General features: G+C 34.9%; 1 protein-coding gene across 2 annotated transcripts in view; it reads left to right on the forward strand.

The window, feature by feature from the left end:
* The window catches only part of LOC100723089 (transmembrane protein 45A-like), a 51,912-nt gene extending 39,888 nt beyond the window's left edge, over positions 1 to 12,024 (forward strand). Inside the window, exons 5-7 of one of the 2 annotated variants that reach the window (XM_063225329.1) lie at positions 7,136 to 7,281; positions 10,890 to 10,985; positions 11,765 to 12,024. In XM_063225329.1, coding sequence (XP_063081399.1) covers positions 7,136 to 7,281; positions 10,890 to 10,980 — 237 coding nt within the window. In that variant the 3' untranslated portion in view covers positions 10,981 to 10,985; positions 11,765 to 12,024. Of the gene's footprint in view, positions 1 to 7,135; positions 7,282 to 10,889; positions 11,348 to 11,764 lie in introns of those variants that run through there. The other variant, XM_013151727.3, reaches the window with a different exon arrangement.
* Positions 12,025 to 22,024: the final 10,000 nt, after the last annotated feature.

Raw genomic sequence — 22,024 nt, forward strand, 5'->3', positions numbered from 1 at the left:
AGCTTTCAGCTCATGCCACATGGAACACCAAAGCTCACCAGCCTCTTGGGTCTCTGATGTGGCTCCACCAGTTTCTAAGCAAAGACCTACCACTGCACAGCTAGGTAGGGATTGCTATAGAAGGCTTCAGCTCACCAGGGGTAGGTCCCAGCCTTAAGGTCCTACAGTGTTCAGGGATGCTGGGAAGGGGCCTACCAGGTTCTAACAAGAGTCCTGGCTGCACAGCTAGATAGGGATCTCTCTGGCAGGCTTCAGCTCACAAGCAGCAGATCCTTGCTACCTGGAAGTCACTAGATGGGGCCAAACCAGGACTGGAGTGAAGACCCATGGATCCCACAGTGTTCTGGGATGCTGGGCAGGAGCCTACCAGGTTCTAGGCAAAGTCCCATGGCTGCACAACTAGGTAGGGATATCTGTGGTGGGCCTCCAGGATTATTTTTTCAAGTTCTGTGTATTTTTATTGGGGTGTTGTTAAATTGTGTATCAGTTTTGGCAATATGGCCATCATGACAATATTGATTCTGTATATCCAGAAACAGGGAATACCTTTCTATTTTCTGAAATCCTCTCTGGTCTTCTTTTTCAGGATACTGTAGTTTTAATTGTAGAGATATTTAATTATAATATATATTTGGCCAACTTTGAATGTTGACATTTCTAGGCACTTTGTGTTTTCCAGTATAAATTTTGTTTTTCAGTGGTGCTCGGGACTGAATATAGAGCCTTGCTTATTTTAGGCATAACCCTAAACCCTACCACTGAGTAATATCTGCAGCCCTATGTATACATTGTTGAGTTTCTTAAAATGTTTTGTTCTTACTTATTTTTACTTTAATTACTTTGCAGTTAGTAATACATTCTTTTTTGGACATAGTTCCTTGTTGTTATTTTTGTAATTCTGTGAATTAAGCTCAGGTCCTCATACATGTTATTCAAGAACCTTGCCCCTAAATTGTATTCCTAACTGCTTTTAAAAGTTTCATTTAGAGACAGAATTTTTTTGGCCTAGGTTGGTCTCAAATTTTTGATCCTCCTGCCTCAGGCTCCTGTTTAATTGGTGTTATAAGTGTATTCCACTATGCCCAATTTACAATGTGTTGAGATTTCCTTTGGAATATTAGAGGTTGTGAACATTTCATATGTTTGAAAACAAACGGTAATTATTGAATTGAGGAATATGCATAGTAGTTGTCAGGGTTCTACTACATAACAAATACTACAGGTTATCAATTTACAGAAAGAAAATGTTTATGTTGGCAAATGGCTTCAATCTTTCCAGTACAAGTTGAGTTTGGGCATGTTGCTTTTAAGCTTGGGGTAAGGTACCACATCATAGTGGGTGTGCATGGTTGAGCAAAACTTCTCACTTCATAGTTCTGGAAGAGAAAGGGTTCAGGTTCTCACAACTACCCTTGAATATGTTTAGTTACCTAAAGACCTACCAGATCTCATAGCCTAAATTTTCCACCACTTTCCAAAGTGCCACCATAGGTATTGACAGTTTGTCCTGTGGCTGTTTTTAAAAATTGGTACATGTTGATATTATTAATTTTGGTTCAACATAGACTGTTACAACTTATACTGTTTGTAATCATTGAGGTTATTAGGTTCCTGTACATGGGTGTTTAGGGGACATTTAAGATCAAAGTATGGCATACACATATTTACTAGATTAAGTTTGTTAAAAAATGTAGTACTCAGCCTGGTGTAGTGGCACACATCTACATTTCCAGCATTGGGAGACTAAGGCAAGAGAATTGCCACAAATTCAAGGCCATCTTGGGTTACATAGTGAGTTCAGGGGAAGTCTGAACTACGGCAAGACCCTGTCTCAAAAAAAAAAAAAAAAAAAAAAAAAGCAGGGCTGGGGATTTAGCTCAGTGGCATAAGTGCCTGCCTTGCAAGTATGCAGTCATGAGTTTGATTCCTGATACAAAAAAAAAAGCAAAACAAGAACTTAGTATTCAAATAAAGAAAGTATATAAGAATGAGAAGGTAAACCCAAAAAGAGTTTGAAAAATATGGATTAATTATAAAGATAAAAGAAATAATAAAAGTAATTAATGCTTAATTAATAATTAATTATGTTGATAATATGAAAGACAAAGATGTGCTATGTCTCCAATGCTTCTTTTTAGAGAGAAATGTTTTCATAATTATTTAAATGCTTTTCTAAGGAAGAGTTATAAAGTGAAAGTCTTTGGGCATAAATGCATTGGAATTTGGATTTTTTCCCTTACCAATAGGTTTATAATAGTTTTTTTATATTTTACCTGATGTCTAACCAAATAATGGCTGGCTCCTTAAAGAAAAATGAACAGCTAGTAGCAACACAAATGCACAAATATAGGAAATGAAAGTTTATCTATAGTAACTGTCATACTTTTAGACTTTTCTAGAACAAAAATGTTTGGAAACTTAGTAAAAGTCATATTGTCACATATTTTTTTGGGTTTTTCAAGACAAGTCTTGCCATGTAGTTCGGACTAGTCTTCAACTCACTGTGTCGCCCAGGCTGGCCTCAAGCTGATGGCAATCCTCCTGCCTCAGTCTTTCAAGTGCTGGGATTGCAGTTATGTGTCAGCACTCTAATTAAACTATAATGCATAAACTATGTGTAGACAGATTAGATAAAAATATCCACCTGAATTCTTGGAACCATATGTGTGGAAAAGTGAATTGTTTAAGTCAAATGCTTAGAGAGATTCCTTTTAATGATTTATGTTTAAATGATTGTGATATGCACAGAGGAAATCTTTCCACCTACAATAAATGATTTTTTACTAAATCACATTACATTTAAAGATGTTTTCTCAATAACAAAGTTATATTATGCAATTTAAAAAAGATCTTCTTGTTGTTTATTGTTTAATGTTTTGAGAGAGTGTCTCAAAGCATGTTGTTCAAGCTGAGCTTAAACTCCTCTGCTCAAATCATCTTCCTGCCTCAGATTTCTGAATACTTAGAACTTAGGTGCGTGCCACTATGCCTACCTGTTATCTATCTACTATTTTAAGAGTAATGCGATAATGTGTTCATGGAACCAATTATTTTCTTAGTTCCAGTTGCTCAAATCATGTCAAAATTCCTGAGATGACTCAGACTGAACTTGCTATTCAGGCCTCTAGCCTTCATATGAAAATGGTATATGGGAATTAGAATGTTAGTAGAAGAAACAGCAGAGTTGTTGGAGTCAGACTTTCCTTGTTTGGAATCCTGTCTTAGTCCTTCATTTATACTGAATGTTAGAAAATCACTGGAGTCTCTGATTTCCAACTCTTTCCTCTCTAATATGGGGATAATGAAATATCCTTCTTGGGGTTGTTTTGCTGACTGATTATTGTGAAATTTATGTGCATCATTGAGGGAAAAGTGATGATAAAATGGCAGTTCTTTTTGCAACTAAAGGGAATCAATCCATAAATGGAAACTTGCAATTAAAGCACAAATCTCTTTCTCTTGATTTATTCATATTACTTGAAATATCAAGAAGAAATGGAATCAAAGTTTCGCTCAGTACCATAATGTAAATTCCTTTATTTTGTTTGAATTAATTTAAATGTGTGATTCTGAGAAAGTTGCTAAACAACCCAATTTTTTCACCTGGTAATGAAGAAAAGATATAAAATGAGCATGATAGTATATATCTGAAGTGATATTGTAAGGAAATTTCTATGTTAGATATTTGTACAATTATCCATGATATTATTTGGGTTTTATATTTTATTTTAATTTTGCATTTCATTTCATCTATCTATCATCTATATCTTTCTATTTACCTCTATTATAATCATTTATTTAGTTTTTATTGAGATAAGATTTAGATAACTTAGAGTCGACTATTTTAAAGTATATAGTTCAGTATAACCATAATATAGTGTACTCATCCCCTGTAGTCAATTTCAAAACACTTATATCTCCCTTAGAGGAAATTCTGTACCCTTTAAGTGATCCCACTCCCTTCCCCTCTCTTCTCAGGCTTTGCTAAGCACTTACTTGTCTTTGGTGTCTATGGATAGTTATTTATTCTGAATATTTTATGTAAAAGAGTATTATACGATATGCAACCTATTTCTGGCTTCATTCTATTAGTATAAGTCTTCCAGTGTCTTCCATATTGAAGTATGTATTAATATTTAATTTCTTTATATAATTGAATAATATGCCATTGTATGGCTATACTACATTTTGCTTACTTGTCATTAGTTGATCATTGATTGGGTTGTTTTTATCTTTTGGCTGTAACGAGTAGTGCTGCTAGGAACATTTGTATACAAGTATATATGTGAATATTTTTGTGTACATAGCTAGGAATGGAATTTCCAGTTTATATGGGAACTTTTTGTTTAACTGCCTGAGGAAATGCCAACTTCTATGTTACTGAGGCAGATTTATTTCCTTCAGCAATGTAAAATATTACAATTTCTTAAGGTCCTCACTGATAATGCTATGATTTATTATTATTTCTATTCTTATTGTGGTATCTCATTGTGCTTTTGTTTTGAATTTTTCCAATAACAAATGAGGTTATTATATATATATATTATATATAATTACTATATACAATATTATATGAGGTTGTATATAATTCAATATTATATATATAATATTAAATAAGGTTATTATATATAATATTATATATAATTATATAATAAGTGGTTATTCACCATCTTTATATTTTTTTCTTGGAAGAGATTTTACATGTCTTTTGCCCATTATTATTATTTTTTGGTTGAGTTTTAAGAATTCTTTATACAACAGAGATTTGGAAATATATTTTTCCTGATTGTGAATTATCATTTCCTTTTTTGGATAGTGTCCTTTGAACACAGTGTCCTTTTGTCCACAAAAGTTTTAAATTCTCATAAAATTCAAATTATCTGGTTTTTTATTGACTGATTGTGCTTTTTGTGTCACAGATAAAAAAACCACCAGAAAATCCTAGGTCATTAAGCATTTTTATGTTTTCTTATGAATTTTGTAGTTTTAGATCTTTTATTTAGATTTTTGATCCCTCTTAATTTAATCATATCTACAATATTAGGAAGGAGTTTGATCAGTCAATTTCTTTGTTGCTGGGACATAATACTGAATATCCACAAGTTAAGGGAGAGACGCTTATTTGGTTCATGTTTTCTATTCATGGTCTGCTGACTCCAATGCACAAACTGCATGGTAGAGGGGGTTGGGCAGAACAAAGTTGCTCACATCATGGGAGTCAGGAAGCAGAAAGAGAATGGGGGATCTAGGGAGAGAGACATATCATTCTAGGTCACACCTTCAGAGACTCACCTTCAACCAAGATCCACCTTTCACAGTATACTTGGCTCTGAACTTAGAGGTCTGATCTCCATGGATAAGTACAGCAACAAATGGTGTAATTAATTTTTGAAACCCCTACCTGTGAACACAGGCTTTTGGGAACATCCAGACTTAAAACATAGTAGGGTCCAAAATCATTGCTTTGCATATGAGTAGTCCATTGCCCAGCATCATTTGCTAAACACACTGTTATCTCCTTTGTTCAGTAACCGAAGCCTATCAGGCTGGATTATCATACATACATGGGTTTATTTCTGGATTTCAAATACTCTTTAGTTGATAGATATGTCTAGATTATGTCAATATCACAGTTTTTTAAAATAAAGAAGTGAGTCCTGCAAATATATTTCTGTTTTTTAAAGGTATTTTGATATTCTGGACTTTTTGCAATTCCACATGAATTTTAGGATTAGATTCTTTGGTACTGGAGATTCTAGCCTTGGTATCACTAGATTATCTTTTTCTACTTTAAAAACTTTAACTTTTCAAGACATGTCTTGCTATGTCTTTAAATTGTCTCAACTGTGCTCTAATTTGCAATATTTTTGCCTCAACATCCCAGAGTGCTGGGATTATTTGTATGCACCATCACAAACATGTTTTTATTTCTTTATAAAAGCCCATTGGAATTTTGAGAAGAATCACAAAAAATGTATATATTGCTTTTGGTGAACTGTGTAGTCCATGTATGAGATGGATTTCATGTCTATTTCTTTCAACAAAGTTGTACAGCTTTTGATGTAAAAATCTTGAACTTGCTTTTTTTTTTGCACTGGGATTGATCCCAGAGACTTGCCCTTGCTAACCAAGCGCTCTACCACTGAATTACAGCCTCAGTCTTAAGGCTTCTTGATTCATTTTATTATTGAATATTTCATTATTTGATTATTACAAGTGAAACTGTTTTCAAAGTTTTATTTTTCAGTTGTTAATTGCTTGTGTATAAAAATAAAATTCATTTTTGTATGTTCACTTGTTTATAAAGTGTTAATATTAATTAGCTTTAATAGTTTTTTGGGTGGATTATTTATGAATTTCTGTATAGAAGAGCATATCATTTATACATACAGACCGGTTTATCTCTTTTTAGTCAATATGACTATCATTTGTTCATTTTTCTTGCCTATTTCTTTTGCTAGAATTTCCAGTATAATGTTAAATAAAAGTAGGGAAAGCAAATATTTTGTGTTGCATTTGATCTTAATAAATCTTTTACCTTCACCACTGAATATATTTTTGGTTTTTAAAATTAAAACTTTTTTTTGACACAGGCTGGACTTGTACTCCCCAGACTCATGTGATCCTCCTATCTGAGACTCCAAAGCAGCTCAAATAATACCTGTTTACCACCATCCCTGTCCTGAATATAATGTTACCTGCAGGCCTGAATTTATCTTAGAATCTATTTCTACTCTCTGAAATAGTAGACTGAAACAGTATAGCATAGAAGCGTAGGACTTTTTTTTTTGTTCTTTTTTGTTTTTATCAGTACCAGGAATTGAACTCACGACTGCCTGCTTGGGCAGGCGCTTATGCCACTGAGCTAAATCCCCAGCCCCATGTAGGACGTTTTGAAAGCTCACCTATACTCAGAGATGTTCTGTACTCAAATTTTGAAAATTGACCATTAATGTTTTTAATTTTTTTTAAAAAAGCATGAGCTGCTAGTTATTGTATATTGCTAAAATAGGCAGTAAAACCTAGTGTTTTGTCTATGACATTTTACACAATGAGAGTTACGTTCGTTACCAATAATTGTAAAATATACTGTCTTTGGAAATGTGGTTGATTACGTTCTTGTTCTGAATTACAGATTGGTTTTGTCCTCTTTCCCCCAAAAGGAAGCCCCACATGGGATCTGACGGATCATGAAAACAGAGTTTTTATCTCCATGTGTTTTTGTTGGCATTATGCCATGGCCTATATCATCATTGGAGTGAATTATGCATTTGTCGTTTGGTAAGTTAAAGACATATGTCCATGGAAGTTCTATTCATTGGCATCATCATGAGTCAAAAAGGCTGAATTTAAAATTTAAAGGAAAATTTCATTTCTAACCCTCCCATAAGACAGGGTAGTATAAGAGAAAGTTAAGTGGACCTTTGACTTACAAACTCAATTCATTTGTGAGGCTTTGTTGCCACTAAAGTTGGTTGTAACTCAAGACCACTTTTCTCATTATAAACAATAGAAATGTCAGTAATGCATTTGGGCCCTCCAAAGCATCCATTAATTAACTTTTTCATAATAAAGAGGTTGTATCATGTGTTTAATTTACTAGAAACACCAATAACTTTCCTATTATATTCACCAAAATGTAATAGAATGTGCCTAGTTTATCAGAAATAATTTTGTACTGTAATCACTATTCAAATTGATGTTTTTGGCTTATATGAAGGGAAGATGACACAAAAAGTGGTCATTATTTGGAAGGACAGTCCTCTTCTACAAGAACATCAGGAATCTGGACTCAAACTACATACACCTTTCTGGCATCATGAATCTTTGTTTGCAACAGCAAATTGACTGACTTTGGGTTGCAACTAGAGACTTTTGTCATAAGTTAAATATAAAGTTGAGGTCATAATCCAAGTTCTCCGTGTTCAAGGTTGGTCATAACTTGAGAGTCCACTGTATATGCAAACACAGAAATTGCCAATAAAATGAATAAATGCTGAATTGAACTGGGAATAGTTGAATGATGTCTCTGCTCGGGAGACATCAGAGGGAATGGAGGGTATCTCCATTCAGTCCAATCTTTTTAACCTTCACATCTTTGCATAAGCTGATTCATCTCCTGGATGGTCTGCCTCTGCTTGGGATAATTCCTTATTTACTCATGTGTAAATATGTCTAATACAGGATTTTTTAAACTTTGAGACTTTTTTTCAGTAACTTTAATGAGTTTATTAACTCTGGTTGACTGCTTAACTTCACTGAGTCTAACATTTCTAAACATTGAATAATTTTTTTATAAGCATGTTTACACAATATTCCATAAGATAGTAAGGAGCAATATAATAGGGCTCTCTCTCTCTCTCTCTCTCTCTCTCTATATATATATATATATATATATATATATATATATATGCATGCCTGCCCAGGTCTGCTGCTCTTGGATGTATAATTTTTGGACAAATACTTAATTATATCAAGCCACAGTGTCACTGTTGCAAAATGTGAATATTGATAGTTCTTAAATGAGATAATGTGTTCAGTTGCTTCAGATATAATAAGAGCTCAACAAATATTATTGTCTTCTTGTTTTTCTCCTCCTCCTACTTCTTCTTTGGGATAAAAATGATGTATAGATCTTATCCATGAGGAAGTTTTAGTCCTATAGTAAGAACTAAATTATAGAAATGGACAATTAAAGCATAGTACAAGAAATGGAAAAACAATAAAGGACTACTGGAGCTCAGGGAAGACTCCCCACAATTGAGAACTAAGTTGCAGCTAATTTTGATATTCACATGTGGATAGTGGATACCATATCAGACACTATATATTCAGCAGATTCTCTAGATTTCAAGAATGTAGGACATTTTCTGTGCCTACGGGGTTTCAATCCCTGCTGTTGCTTAGTTTCCATTCTCTGTAAACATGGGGCCCAATCCCTGTCTCCTGCTCTGTGCTTCTTTATGCTTCATTGTTGAAGTTACTTTGGCACTGGAGCTCTGTCTTCAGAAACCATTGCTTTGTCTAGCTCTCAGATGTCTCAACTAGGTTTTGGATCAGCCCACTTTAAGCCGTAGTAGCCTCTTTTAGAAGTCTAAATTGTTTTGTGTGCTAAGAAATTTGTGTCTTCTCATTATTTGACTTCTATTTAGTCCTATTCCATTCTGCAAAAGCATGCACATGAGATCGTTAGGCTGGCTCTGCAACTGACTGAAACTTGTCATTGTTCCTTGACGTTCTAGGCAGACATCTGAGTGTCATCTTTTTAAAGTCTGGGAAGTGTCCAGGAACAGTGTCAGAATTCAAGGAAAAACTCTTCATGTCAGCTCTCTTAACAAACCAAAAGTCAACTATGACCTATTTCTGTTTCAATAACCCTCAGATTTCCTAACAAGGTTTTTATCACTTACAATTTCCTAAAAACCAAAAACTTCAATTCAATTTTTGGCCTTTCACTGTCTCTACTATGTGTAATTAATGTCTTTTTGATCAGTCAGTTCCTTTACTTGGCCTATGCACCTAAATGCACATCTCTTCTGTGAAAGCTCTTATGATTCCACTAGTCCTTGCTCAGTTTTCCTCCACACAATTAATATCACCTAAGATCCACCAGATATTTTAATTCTTGTGATCATTGTGTGATTTTTTGATTACTAGTCTATGTATGTTAGAGTTATCTACTAGATAGACTGTGAATTTTTGCAAAACAGACCACTTTGCTCATTCTACATCTGTTAGTATAGTGCTAAACACATAATAGCCACTCAATAAACATTTCCTAGTGGTTTTAATAGGTCATTATTTCAAAGTTATTTTAGTATAGGCTTCCTTTGTTTGAAACTTATGTTTTATATGCTTTACAGTTTCATTTGCTTGTTAATCTTGGAAAGATAAGACCAAGAGTTCAATTTTTCTGATCTTTATTGATATAAATGTAAGCAATAGCTTTAAAAATGTCATGAAGAATCAGTACTACCTTTCAATCAGGTGCCTTTTCTAGATAATGATAAGGCACAAATTTATCAAAAGAAGGAAGGCAAAAACTAAAGATGAGAATGTATGTTGGTGATGTCTTTCATTAAAGATTATCTAATGATTTGATTTATCAAATTTGTATATTCAGTTTTACTTTATCAGTGTAGTCACAGTACACTATCTTTGTGATAATATGCAGAGAATAAGTGATACATAGTTCTTATTAACACTTTTTGCCATATCAGAGAAGTAGGGAGCCTGCTGAGCTTTTGTCACTAAGAAATTTTTAACATTCCAGTTTCCAAAATTATAATGGCTCTCCCCCAAATGTACAGTTTAGGTTCTCATAAACTATGAAGACAACCCACAGTATATTGGGTACCTTGCCGTACTTCTTAATTCATCATGGACAGAGACATCATGTGTAGTTGAACAGCTGTGCCCCGATAAAAGGATGTTTCTGGAAGGGATATGCTGAGACTGAAATTAAGCCCTATCAGACTTTTCATGGCCTTCTAGCCTTAGGGAAGGAGATTGTTCCTATTCTTCCTTTATATGAGAGGAGATCTTCGAGCAAAACACAGATATAGTTTTGGTTGAAAAACTACACTGATCTCAGTTTGTATAGGCTTGCCACAGTACAGAGATTCTCTTATTTGTTCTAGAAATGATCAAAGTTCTCTTCTGACAACGAATATACAACTCAAAGTCACATTTTATTTGTTTAGTTATTTCATACTTTAATATACATTTTCTGATGTTTACAAAGCTAAGTAGAAATGATTTTCAGTGTTGATTGCCCTATTTATAAAAATGATGTACAGCTTTTGCCTTATAGATTAATGTCACTCAAAACTTTTATGTTAGCTATCCTATGTTATGTTAGCTAACAGAGATATTTTATTTCTCTTCAGGTTGATGAAATTTAGACTTAAGAAGCTCTGCTCATCAGAAGTTGGACTCCTGAAAAATACTGAACCTGAACAAGAATTAGAAGAGATGTGATTCAGGTTATTTAGATAAAGCTTTTCTGTTTTACATTTTCACATCAATTTGTTTCTAAATATTTTCTGTGCAGAATAGCTGTCTAACAATGATTCTGTACCATATGTATTTTCATTTTGCTAAAGCATTTGAATTGCAATATTATTCTTTTATCTTTGAAAATACACTGGGAGATAAGATCATGCTGTATATTATAGTATTCAGGAGCTACAGTGACTTTTCCAACATCATCTATAGTTTGATGACAAAGTGCTTGTTTATAGATTATTTGCTTATTAGATATGATCAAGGCTCACGGGCTTGCTACTATTTGTAGCTGTTTATCTTTTTTGTCTTTATACTTCAATAAAAATTAAATTAGTACACATACCTGTGTGCTTGTACCTCAAGTCTCCATTTTCATTATTAAACTATACCTTACCTTTGCGTGATGAAGAAGATGGAAGACACAGAATTATTTTCTGTGGGACAGTCCTCTCTCTCTGCCTCTCCCTGTCTTGCATCTGAGTTCTTCTGTGAGAAAAGTATACCAAAGCCAACATTAAAAGTGTTACAATATTATCTGTAAAAGTCATTACATCATAGCACAGATACCACTCCTTTGCTTTTGCTAAAATAGATAAAGGAGAAAAACAAACCAAAATCTTTTATACAGCACATGTCTGAAAATCAGAACCCTCAAGTAGTCTGTGGACTTGGTCAGTCCATGTGGAAAACTTAATTCTGTCTCTACTATTAACCATTCTTCAATTTTCTAGCAATGATTACCTCTTTCTTCCTGAAGGGTGAAGATTGAGAGAAGTTTGACTTTCTGCCAACACTTTCAGAATTTCAAATTGGAGGCATGCAGATAGCAAATCTAGGACCATTTTATAACAGCCAATCAGAGAAATAAAGATTTCTATAGATATCCTAAAGGGTGATCTGCATGTGGAGGAAAGGAGACAATCTTCTGAGCAGCTGAAGGTGTGACATGGACTATTAACCTAAAGGCTCTTGGCATTTCAATGCACAGACCATTCTAGAAGCTGCCCCATCTGGTAAACATAACAGTGACACTGAAAAACTGATACACAAATTCTTCAAGACCAATAGTTAAATATGTAAGGTTTGAAATAAATAGATGCAAGTTATTGTTTACCTTGAGTAATTCAAGAAATGTTAGTTTATTTTTGGGAAATTAAAATGCTCACCTATCACAGTCCTCTAGGGGATCATGTGTTCTGTACCAGGTGTGTCCAATATCTCAGAGCTCTTTTTTAGTGCAGCAAGATTCTATGGCTTTGGCAAATATGAGTTTTGAAGGAATGAATGGTCAGGTACAGTTACTTGAATCTGGGTTGCTTGTACGGAGGCCTGAGGAATGATTCTAAGGAGTTCCTAATGTGAATTAGGTTGTTTGGAATTTTAAAAATTGATAAATTCAAATATTCCTCAGTCTAGAATAGAAATATTCAGTGTCTTAGTTCTGAACACAGAGAATATCACTAAGGTCCAACCCAAGTGAATTCTCAGAAAAGGAACATTTTGTTCAAATCTAAGACCACCTTACTTGGGTTATCTGCCTTTACTCTTTGAAATCAGAAACTCATTTAAAAACCATTATCATGAATTTATGGCTAATTATTAGATTTGCATTTTTCAACTGTGATTTTTTTATGGAATGACATGAATTTTAACAATCAGTGACCTGAGCAAAATCAACTGCAAGTTCTTAGAGAAATAAGTACAATCTAAAATTTTGATTCTTCTTTATTTTTTTGATACTGGGTATTGAACTCACAATCTCATGCTTGCAAGCACTTGTGTCACTGAGCTAAACTCCTGGACCTAAAATTTTGATTTATACATTTTATTGCAATTTCTGGAATCTTTACAAATAAATTGTAATGAAAATATGGAAATATTTCAACTCTATAACCTAGAATGATAAAAATTATCTTCAGGATCTGCTTATTAACCTGACTGTACCAATGGAAACATTCATCCAACCCATGTTTTTAAAGTTTCTCAGCCATGCTCTGCAAGCCCATTGGCCTTCATCTGAGACCAGTAACCAATGTGGGCTGGGAAAAGCAGCCAATCAGATCCCCTTGAGTTCAACAGCCACCACTGGGGATGGTAACTAGCACAGGGTGGGAGAAGTAGCCAGCCATTCCCCTGAAAATCTAGCAGTCACATCAGAGACGGCAACCATCATGGGATGGGAGAACCAACCAGGTACATTCCTATGAGCCCACTGTCTACCATTGTCATCAGGGACCAGTAACCAGCATGTGCCAGGAGAAGCAGCCAGCCATGCCCCCTCATGTCTGCAGCCATGAGGGGAGTTTTTTGGTGTAGCCACATGTGTCTGGAGAAGCCCACCTCACTGCTTCTCTGGGAGCCTAGGTAAGGAGAAACTCAGATGCCTGTCCCATCCCCCTACACTGTGAATGGGCAGCCCATGTGGGAAGTGCTGGAGACCCCACAACTAGCTCATATAAAGGTACCCATGAAAATGTCAAAATGAAGTAGCAAAAGGCAATCTCAGACCTCCAACCCACACAGAACAAGTCTAGGAGACATAGACACAGACATAGAAGAAACTGGAATTCACACACCTGAAATTTCTGAGAGGACAGCAACTGAAGTAAAAAACAACTTCATGAGGCTGTAAAAGTTCTCAGATCAGAAATAATAGGTAAAAAAGAAATTACAAGCATAATAAGAAAATTTCTGAGCATATTTTAAGTGGACACAGATTAAAAAAGAGCATAGAAAAATGATGGAAACATTGAATGAACAATATAGGAAAGAATTACAGTCTATATAACACATTCAAAGAGATACAGGAAACTAAAACTCCACTGAAAACTGGCAAAACTGCTTAAAAGAAACTGAAGATAGAGTTTCAGACTTTGAAGACCAGATTGCAGTTAGTGATTGCAAAAGAGAAGAGTTCTTAAAAATAACAATGAACCAGAAACAACTATTCAGCTGCAAGATGATGCAAACAAAAGTAATTGAAGACTGGTAGGTATCAGCAAAAATCAGGAGTCAACACAAATGACATAAAAAGACTATTTATAGAAGTCATAGCAGAAAACTCCCCAAATATGGGAAAAGGACCTGATATGCAGATAGATAAGTTAGGCTATATCTCCAACTAGCTACAACAAAAATAAATCTACACCCAAACATATACTAATCAAGATCCCAGAAATTCAGCACAAGAATAGCATGTCAAATGCTGTCTGTTAGAGAAAACAAACAGATCACCTATAAAGAGAACCTATTAGAATCATAACAGACTTGTCAACACAAAGGCCATCAAGTCAAGAAGAATTTGGAGTGAAGTGTTTCAAATCCTGAAAGAAAACAACTTCCAATCCAGATCAACGAACCCTGCAAAACTATTTTTCAAAGTTAATAGAGAAATAAGATACTTCCATGATACAGAACAACTGACAGAATTCATGACCATCACACTAACTGTACAAAGAGTGCTGAAGGATATTCTAGAGAGAAAGATGACCACAGATCCAGGAATAGCAGCAGAGGAATCAACAAATAGGGCTGGCAATTGAAAGAATGGAAAAAGGGGCCAATAGCAGGAAGATAGCATGGCAGAAATGAACCAATGTACCAGTTGTAATCATTAATATAGATGCCTCAACTCACTAATAAAAATAAACACAAGCAGAGTGGATCAAGTAACAAGATCCATCAATATGCCATATACAAGAAGCACACTTAAATAGAAAGAAAATTCATAAACCAAAAGTTTTGATTATCCTTCATGACCTCCAAACCAACCATATAAATACATGCTGAAGGATATTCTAGAGAGAGATAAGGATGACCATGGTTCCAGGAACAGCAGCAGAGGGACATCATTGAACAGAGCATGCAAATGAATGGAGAGGAAAAGTGGGGGCCAATGGCAAGAAGATAGCATGGCAGAGATGAACCAGAGCATGTCAGTTGTAACCATTACTGTAGATGACCTCAATTCACCAATAAAAAACATGACCATAGTGGATTGGGTAACAGGATTAATCAATATGCTGTATACCAGAAACACATTTGACTCCAAAAAAATTTATAGACTAAAGATTGGAGGAGAAAGGATAGTGCTCCATATGATGGGGATGCAGAAAAAGGTGGGCATAACTTACCCATCAACTGCAGAATAGAGAATAAAGATATAATATTTTTATACAATGAAAAGCTACTCAGTTATAAAGGATGATCTTGTGGCTTTTGTAGTTAACTGGATGCAACATGAGATCATGCTCATGGGTGAAATGGTTTGAATGAACATGAATGAACATCATATTGTCTCCCTCATATAAAAAACTGAAGGATTTTAATGGGATCCAAAATGTACAAAGAATATTGTGAAAGAGGAGGAAATGTCTAAAAAGGGAAGTTGGAAACCATGATTAACTTCCTAATATCTTGTTTCGAATTCCTGTATTATTTTCATTTTTTTTTTTTAGTATATTTGCTTTCGTTTGATTTTGTTATGTCTGATTGGCAGTTATTTTGAAGATAGCAAGATATGTTATGGTAGCTATCGCTGATTTCCTATTATCTTGTTTTGAAGTCATGTATCACTTTCATTGTTTTCTTTTGATTGGTTTTATTTTATTATTTTATTCCCTTTAAAAAATTAGTAGTTTCTACATGCTAACTGGTGTGTAATAAGCAAGGAGTGTACTCAAGCAAAATTTCCTATCCTAGAGAAAACAAGACATCGTAATAGCTAGTGCTGATTTAATATCATCTTGTTTTGATGTCCCATCAAGCTTTTGCTCTTCTGTCTCTATCGGTCTTAACATGTTGTATCTTAATGGATTTTATTATATGTGATAAGAACAAAAACTTTTATAGACAAGGAGATTATACAGAAACCATTGTTCATTCTCTGTTAGTTGATTCTAAATACCCTGTAATACTGTCATTCTCTTGAATGGTTTTACATTGTGTTGATGTTTGGTGCTACAGCATACGAAGTTATACTCAAAGATTTCAAGGAAAGAGACACTATGGTAACTACTTTCATGTCGTGATATCTTGTGGTGAAACACTATTTTGCTTAAATGGTTATGTTTTGACCTGTGCTGTTTTGTTGTTATGCCCTCTTTTATCTCAATTTCCTTTTTCATTATTTACTTTTTTATCTTTTTAATTAAAGGAAAAATAAATAAAAAATAGCAGGATATATTATAATAACCCACTTTGATTTCCTATTAACTTGATTTGAAACCCTGTATTGCTCTCACCATCTTGTTTTGACTGATTTTCCTCTATTCTGTTTTGCTTGATACTACCAAGTTCAAAAGTATAGGCAACGACTGTGAAGACAATAAGATTCATTATGATGCCCATTATGATTGAATATTATCTTCTTTTGAAGTCCTGTAATGTCTTCACTGTTTTGGTTTTATTGGTTTTGTTCTTTACTGTTTTGTTCAATTTTATTATAACTGATGATATAGGCAATTCTTTTTAAGATAGCAAGAGGCAGTATGGTAACCATTGTTGATCATCTAGTATTTTGTTTTTACATTATCTATTATGTCCATCCTTTTGATTTGACTGACTGTGTTCTGCTATGTCACATTTGGTTTTACTCTCTTCAAAAAGAAAGTAATAAGAACTGTGGGAGTAAAAAAACCCAAAATGTGTAATTGTCATTGTACAAAAGAGAGGAAAAGAAAGTGCTCTAAAGGATATAACTGCATGTATATTTAAGCATATAATATAGATAAGTGTCGCGAGTGTCTAGTGCACTCGGGACCCCGGGAAGAGGCACACACCAAATCAGGACACGGGGGATGCAGAGCAGAGAAAACAGCAATTGCAACTGCATGCTGTGCTTTATTTTTAGGTTCTTATATAGTGAACCAGATCAACTCACAGAGCACAGACGATTATCTTGAAATAGCATTCTTTGTGACAAGCTTTGTGACAAACTACAATGTTTATCTAAACTATCTAAGTTAAGCAAACAAGAAAAACCAGTTCTTCTTGTCCCAGTAACCCAGGAGGAACTCCGTTAGCCCAAGAATGTTTTTAATTATGTTTGTTTTTTCTAGCCACCTGAAGGTCGGCCACTTCCTACTAGCTCTGTAAACACAGCCTAGTCACACATCATGAGAAAAGAGGGAGAACCTTTTCTCCTCTTGGGCAGGCTTTCCTACCCAGTCTCTGTTCCCATGCCGGGGCTGATGTTATTACAGACTATGAGGGGGCCAGAGTCCTTAGGCGACACCACAGATAAGCATATTACTGAGTTTTGCTGGATCATTGAACAGAACTGTTTGCAGTCTCACTGTTTGAAAATCCACTTTATATGCTTTAATTTTGTAACTTGAACAACGATTTCTAAGATGACAATATGTAATCTATTAATTAGTGATTTCCTACTGTTTATTTTTTCTGAAATTCTGTATAACTTGAACCCTTTTTCTGTTTTTTTTTCTCCTTAAATAAAAAAAAACTTACATAACTATGGGAGAGAAAGCAATAACAAATTTAAAAATAAGTTCTATAATTTGAGTCTGTTAGTGATCTGAAGAAAAATAAAGCTGGAAAAGAGCAAGGTAATGGTGGGGTGGAGAGTGATACTTTCCTTAGCAGGGATCTCTTTACATATGTGCTTATTTAGCTAGCATATGGATAACAGCACTCCAGTCCATTTCTCTACATCATTTTCAGAAGGTAAACCTATGCCTGATAGAAGTGTCTATCTCAGGAAGGACCAAATGCTGTTCTTACCATTATAGAACTGGTCCAATATGACTAATCTGCCAGCAGGTCACAAAATGATGACACTGGGTAAGGGTGGTATAGCAAGGACAGTATTTGTCCCTGCTATTAACAGATTGGCATTTATCATTGGTTGTAGCCATGTCAGCCTTGGTGATTTGTAGTTAAAATGGCTGAACCAACATATACCTCCATTTCTGCCACCAAGACTACTTTGTCCTAAGCACATTGTGCAATGATGTGGTTGGCTGAAGAAGAGATTGACTCCTGTTCACAGAATGGGTCATCCTGCCCACTTGATGATTAACTCTTCCTCTGCAGAGGGAACATTTTGTGTAGCATTTACTGATAACACAGATGTCTTTATCTCTGCTGCCTACATGAAATCTATCCATATACCTCTTCATGAAATGTCTTTGTCACCAATTTTGCAATCAGGTTTCTTTCAACTGTATGACCATTCAGTCAGATCATTGGCCACCTCTTATTAGTTGATACATATATAGTCACATATCATTTTTCTTCTTTGCAAAATGTTTAGCAAGACACACTGCCCAAAGTTCTGCCCACTGAGAAGACTGTCTTTTATCACTGCCTTCATGAATATCCTGGAAAAGGGCTTTAGTGCTCCATCTGTCTACTTTTAGGTGATTCCTGCATGATGTGCAAAATTGTCTATAAACCAGCCTTTAGTTTCCTCTTCCACTGTCAAGTGATCATAGAGTACACTCTATTAAGTGATAGATACATGGTGAGAAACAGAAGGCAGTATAACAGAAATAGGAATCAGGGGCTTTTGGGTCACTTATTTAATTTACATGTTCAGGATCTGCAAGAGTTTGATCACATATATATCAACTGTATGTGATGGTGGAGTGTTACAAGGCATATTTGACTTTATGAATCAATGGGTAATACAGTACGTAGTTCATGATGGTAACATGATATTCTGTGGTCAAGCATTCCATGTCAGTTTCTCCTCAGAGGACTAATTGATAGAGTATACAAATAAAAAAGTAGCAGGTCACAAGAGTAATTGTAAATTGTGATTGAGATTTCCTCAAGTATTCTAAAGGCCTTTGCTGTAATTCACCTATTGAGTCCTTCCAAAGGCTAAATAAAACATCTCTACTTGTCATTGGCACTACAGCCATCACTGGGCCTGCTTGATCACATTGTTCAAATGGCAGAACAACCTCCACAACATCTTAAAAATAGTAGCTTTTCAATAGCAAAATAGCATGGTACTGGAACAACAAAAAAGGATACATGGGTCAATTGAACAGAATTGAGGATACAATAATTTTACCAGACACATTCTACTATCTAATCTTTGACAAATGGGCCAAAAGCATGTGTTGGAGGAAAGATAGCCTTTTCAATGGATACTGTTGGGAAAACTGTTTATCTGTTTGCAGAGGAATAAAACAGAAACCTTATCTCTCATCATATACTAAGTTAAAGTAAAAATGAATCAAAAATTTAAACATTAAAATAGAAACATTAAACCTTCTGGAAGATAAAATAGGTAAAACAAAGTCATATGTGTAGCAAAGTATTCTTTAAACAGCCTCAAGCACATAAAAAAGAGTGAGAATCAACAAATGAGGATTATATTACGCTAAAAACTTCTGCGCAGCAAAAGAATCAATCAGTAGAATGAGGAGAACCTACAGAATGAGAAAAAGGTTTTTTTGTCAGTTTCTCTTCAAGGGACTAATTTATAGAGTATTCAAATTTAAAAGAAAAAAAAAACCTCCTAAAATGAAAGACCCAAATCAAGAAATGGGAAAGAGTAAAGAACAGACACTGCACAGAGAAAGAGATACAAATGACCAATAGAAAAGTGAAAAAATGTTCAACAATTATGGCCATCAAAGAAATGCAAATTAAACCTATGATTGCATTTTATTCTGGAAAGAATGGAAGTCATTTTGAAGTCAAATGATAACAAATGATGGCCTGGCTGAGATGAAAAAGGAACTCTCTTATTTTTGGTGAGAATGTACACTAGTACAACTGAAATCAGAATGGAGATTTCTCACAGAACTGAAATCAGAAATTTCATATGACTCAACAATTTCTCTGCTAGGTATCTTTCCCAAAGAGTTTAAATAATCATAATAAAGTGTTACTTGTATACCAATGTTTATGTCAGCATAATATGTAATAGCTAAATTCTTGAAGCAGCCTGCATACTCATCAAAAGATGACTGGATAAACAAAATGTGATATGTATATTTAAAGGACTAATACTCAACTATAAATAGTGATAAATATGAGACATTTTTAGGAAAATAAATGCTTCTGGAAGATGATGTTGAGTGACATAAATCAGACACACAAGCTTAACTACAATATGGTATCTCTAATTTGTGTGAGATGGTAGAAAGGGAGAAGAGGATAGATCTCTCACAACAGGGAGGCAGTTCATGGGAACTAGGATAAGAACTAGAGTGAGAGAAGGGGAATTAAGAATAAACTTGCCCCATGTACATGAACCTAGTAACCTCAACTGATGCAAACTTTATATGCCATGACATGAACTAAGATGAATAATATCAGCAAGTACAAAAAAATGAGTAGGGGAACCAGTGGGAGAGTGGTGGGGGGCAAAGAAGGTGAAGGGGGTAATGAAACAAACAAGCTGTAATATGTACATGCAACCATTTTCAAGATGATTGCATACTGCATGAATTGCAAACATGGAATAATAAAATAAAAAATAGTAGCTTTTGAGTTCCTTGGTAAATGTGCCAGAGTAACACAGCCTGGTGAGATATGTGTTATCCTGATCATTCAAATATACGCATTAGGCATTGTGACTATATCTTCATTGTAGAAGGACCCAGATGCAACATCTTATTCTTTACCTTAGAAGGAATATCTCTTCATGCTCCACACCTGAGGACTCCTAGAAATTTTACTGAGACAGAAGGTCTTTGCATTTCAGTTAGATTTATTTCTCTTCTGATTCACAAATATAGTTTGGTTGTTATGTTTTGATCACTTGATTCAATCAGCTTAATGTCATAAATGTCATTTAATGTCATGAACTGGCAGGTTATCTCATGACAAGAGATCAAAATTGTTGGATACTTACTAGAAACACAGATGTATCAGAGCTGATACAACCTGAGGTAGAACAATAAAGGTATTTTGCTGGTCTTGCCAGTTAAAAGCAAATTTCTTCTGACCCTTATGGACAGGTGTGAAGAAAAGCGCATTTGTCAAATTAATAGCTGAATAGTTGTTACCAAAACATGTGTTAATCTGCTCAATGAAAGCAACAAAATTCAGGATAGTAGCTGCAATTGGCGTTACCACTGGATTAAGCTTAAAAGTAACCACCAATAATTTTCCAAGATCCAACCACATTCTGCATGGGCTAAATATGAATGCTAAATGGGGATGTGGTTGAAACAACTACTATATTTTTCAAGTTTCTGGTGGTGACACTGTTCTCTGCCTTTACCCCAGGAATGCAATTTGGTTTGTGGTTTACTGTTTTCACAGGTGGAGGTAAATTTGTGGCTTGTATTTGACCTTTTCACCACAATGGGCCTATTTTACAATTTATATTTTATTTTTATTTATTTTTTTTGTTTTTTGTTTGGAAGTACTATGATTCTAGAACGAAAACCAGTCCCTTTGGAGGAATTTAATAATAATAGTAATAATAATAATAATTTAATTTGAATGCAAGGCCCCATTCAGAATAAATGAAGCAGGATCTCTGAGGATTATGCTCCAGACACTGGCAGTTTTTTAATGAGCACTTCAAGGGATAATTGTTGGTGGTGTTGAAAACTGCATTAACAATGATTTTTTTTTTTTGACTGCCACACTAATTTGAAAGCAAGTTTTCAGAGGGTTTCTTTTCTGACTAGCCTTTCATGTGATCAGCTGGAAAATTTTAATTCAAAAGCATTTCTTAAATGTCTGTCAGAGATCTTGTCTCTGATAGATCTCACTAGGAGGACTGTACTAAGCTGAATAATGGCTGTAAGAGATGACATGTGTGGTGGATTGACAACTGGTGGTCAACTTGACAATAGGTGAACTAAATAAGTGTGGTACTGAGTGTGGATGGGCCACCTGAGGATTGTTGCCATCATTAGAGGGAGAACTGGAGAGGAAGAAGTAGTGTAGTTGGTTCTCCTGCTACTGCGGGTTCTCCTAGAGGAGCATTTAGAGCTTCTTCCTAATATGAAATTGGCTGTTCTCATCATCAAAGGAGCCCAGGATTGGCTGTGGTTCATTTTGGGGGAGCTCTGGTACTTAC

This window comes from Cavia porcellus, unplaced genomic scaffold (genome assembly GCF_034190915.1).
Source record: "Cavia porcellus strain 051 isolate PalLab524CR breed Dunkin Hartley unplaced genomic scaffold, mCavPor4.1 scaffold_15, whole genome shotgun sequence".
Taxonomy (NCBI): domain Eukaryota; kingdom Metazoa; phylum Chordata; class Mammalia; order Rodentia; family Caviidae; genus Cavia; species Cavia porcellus.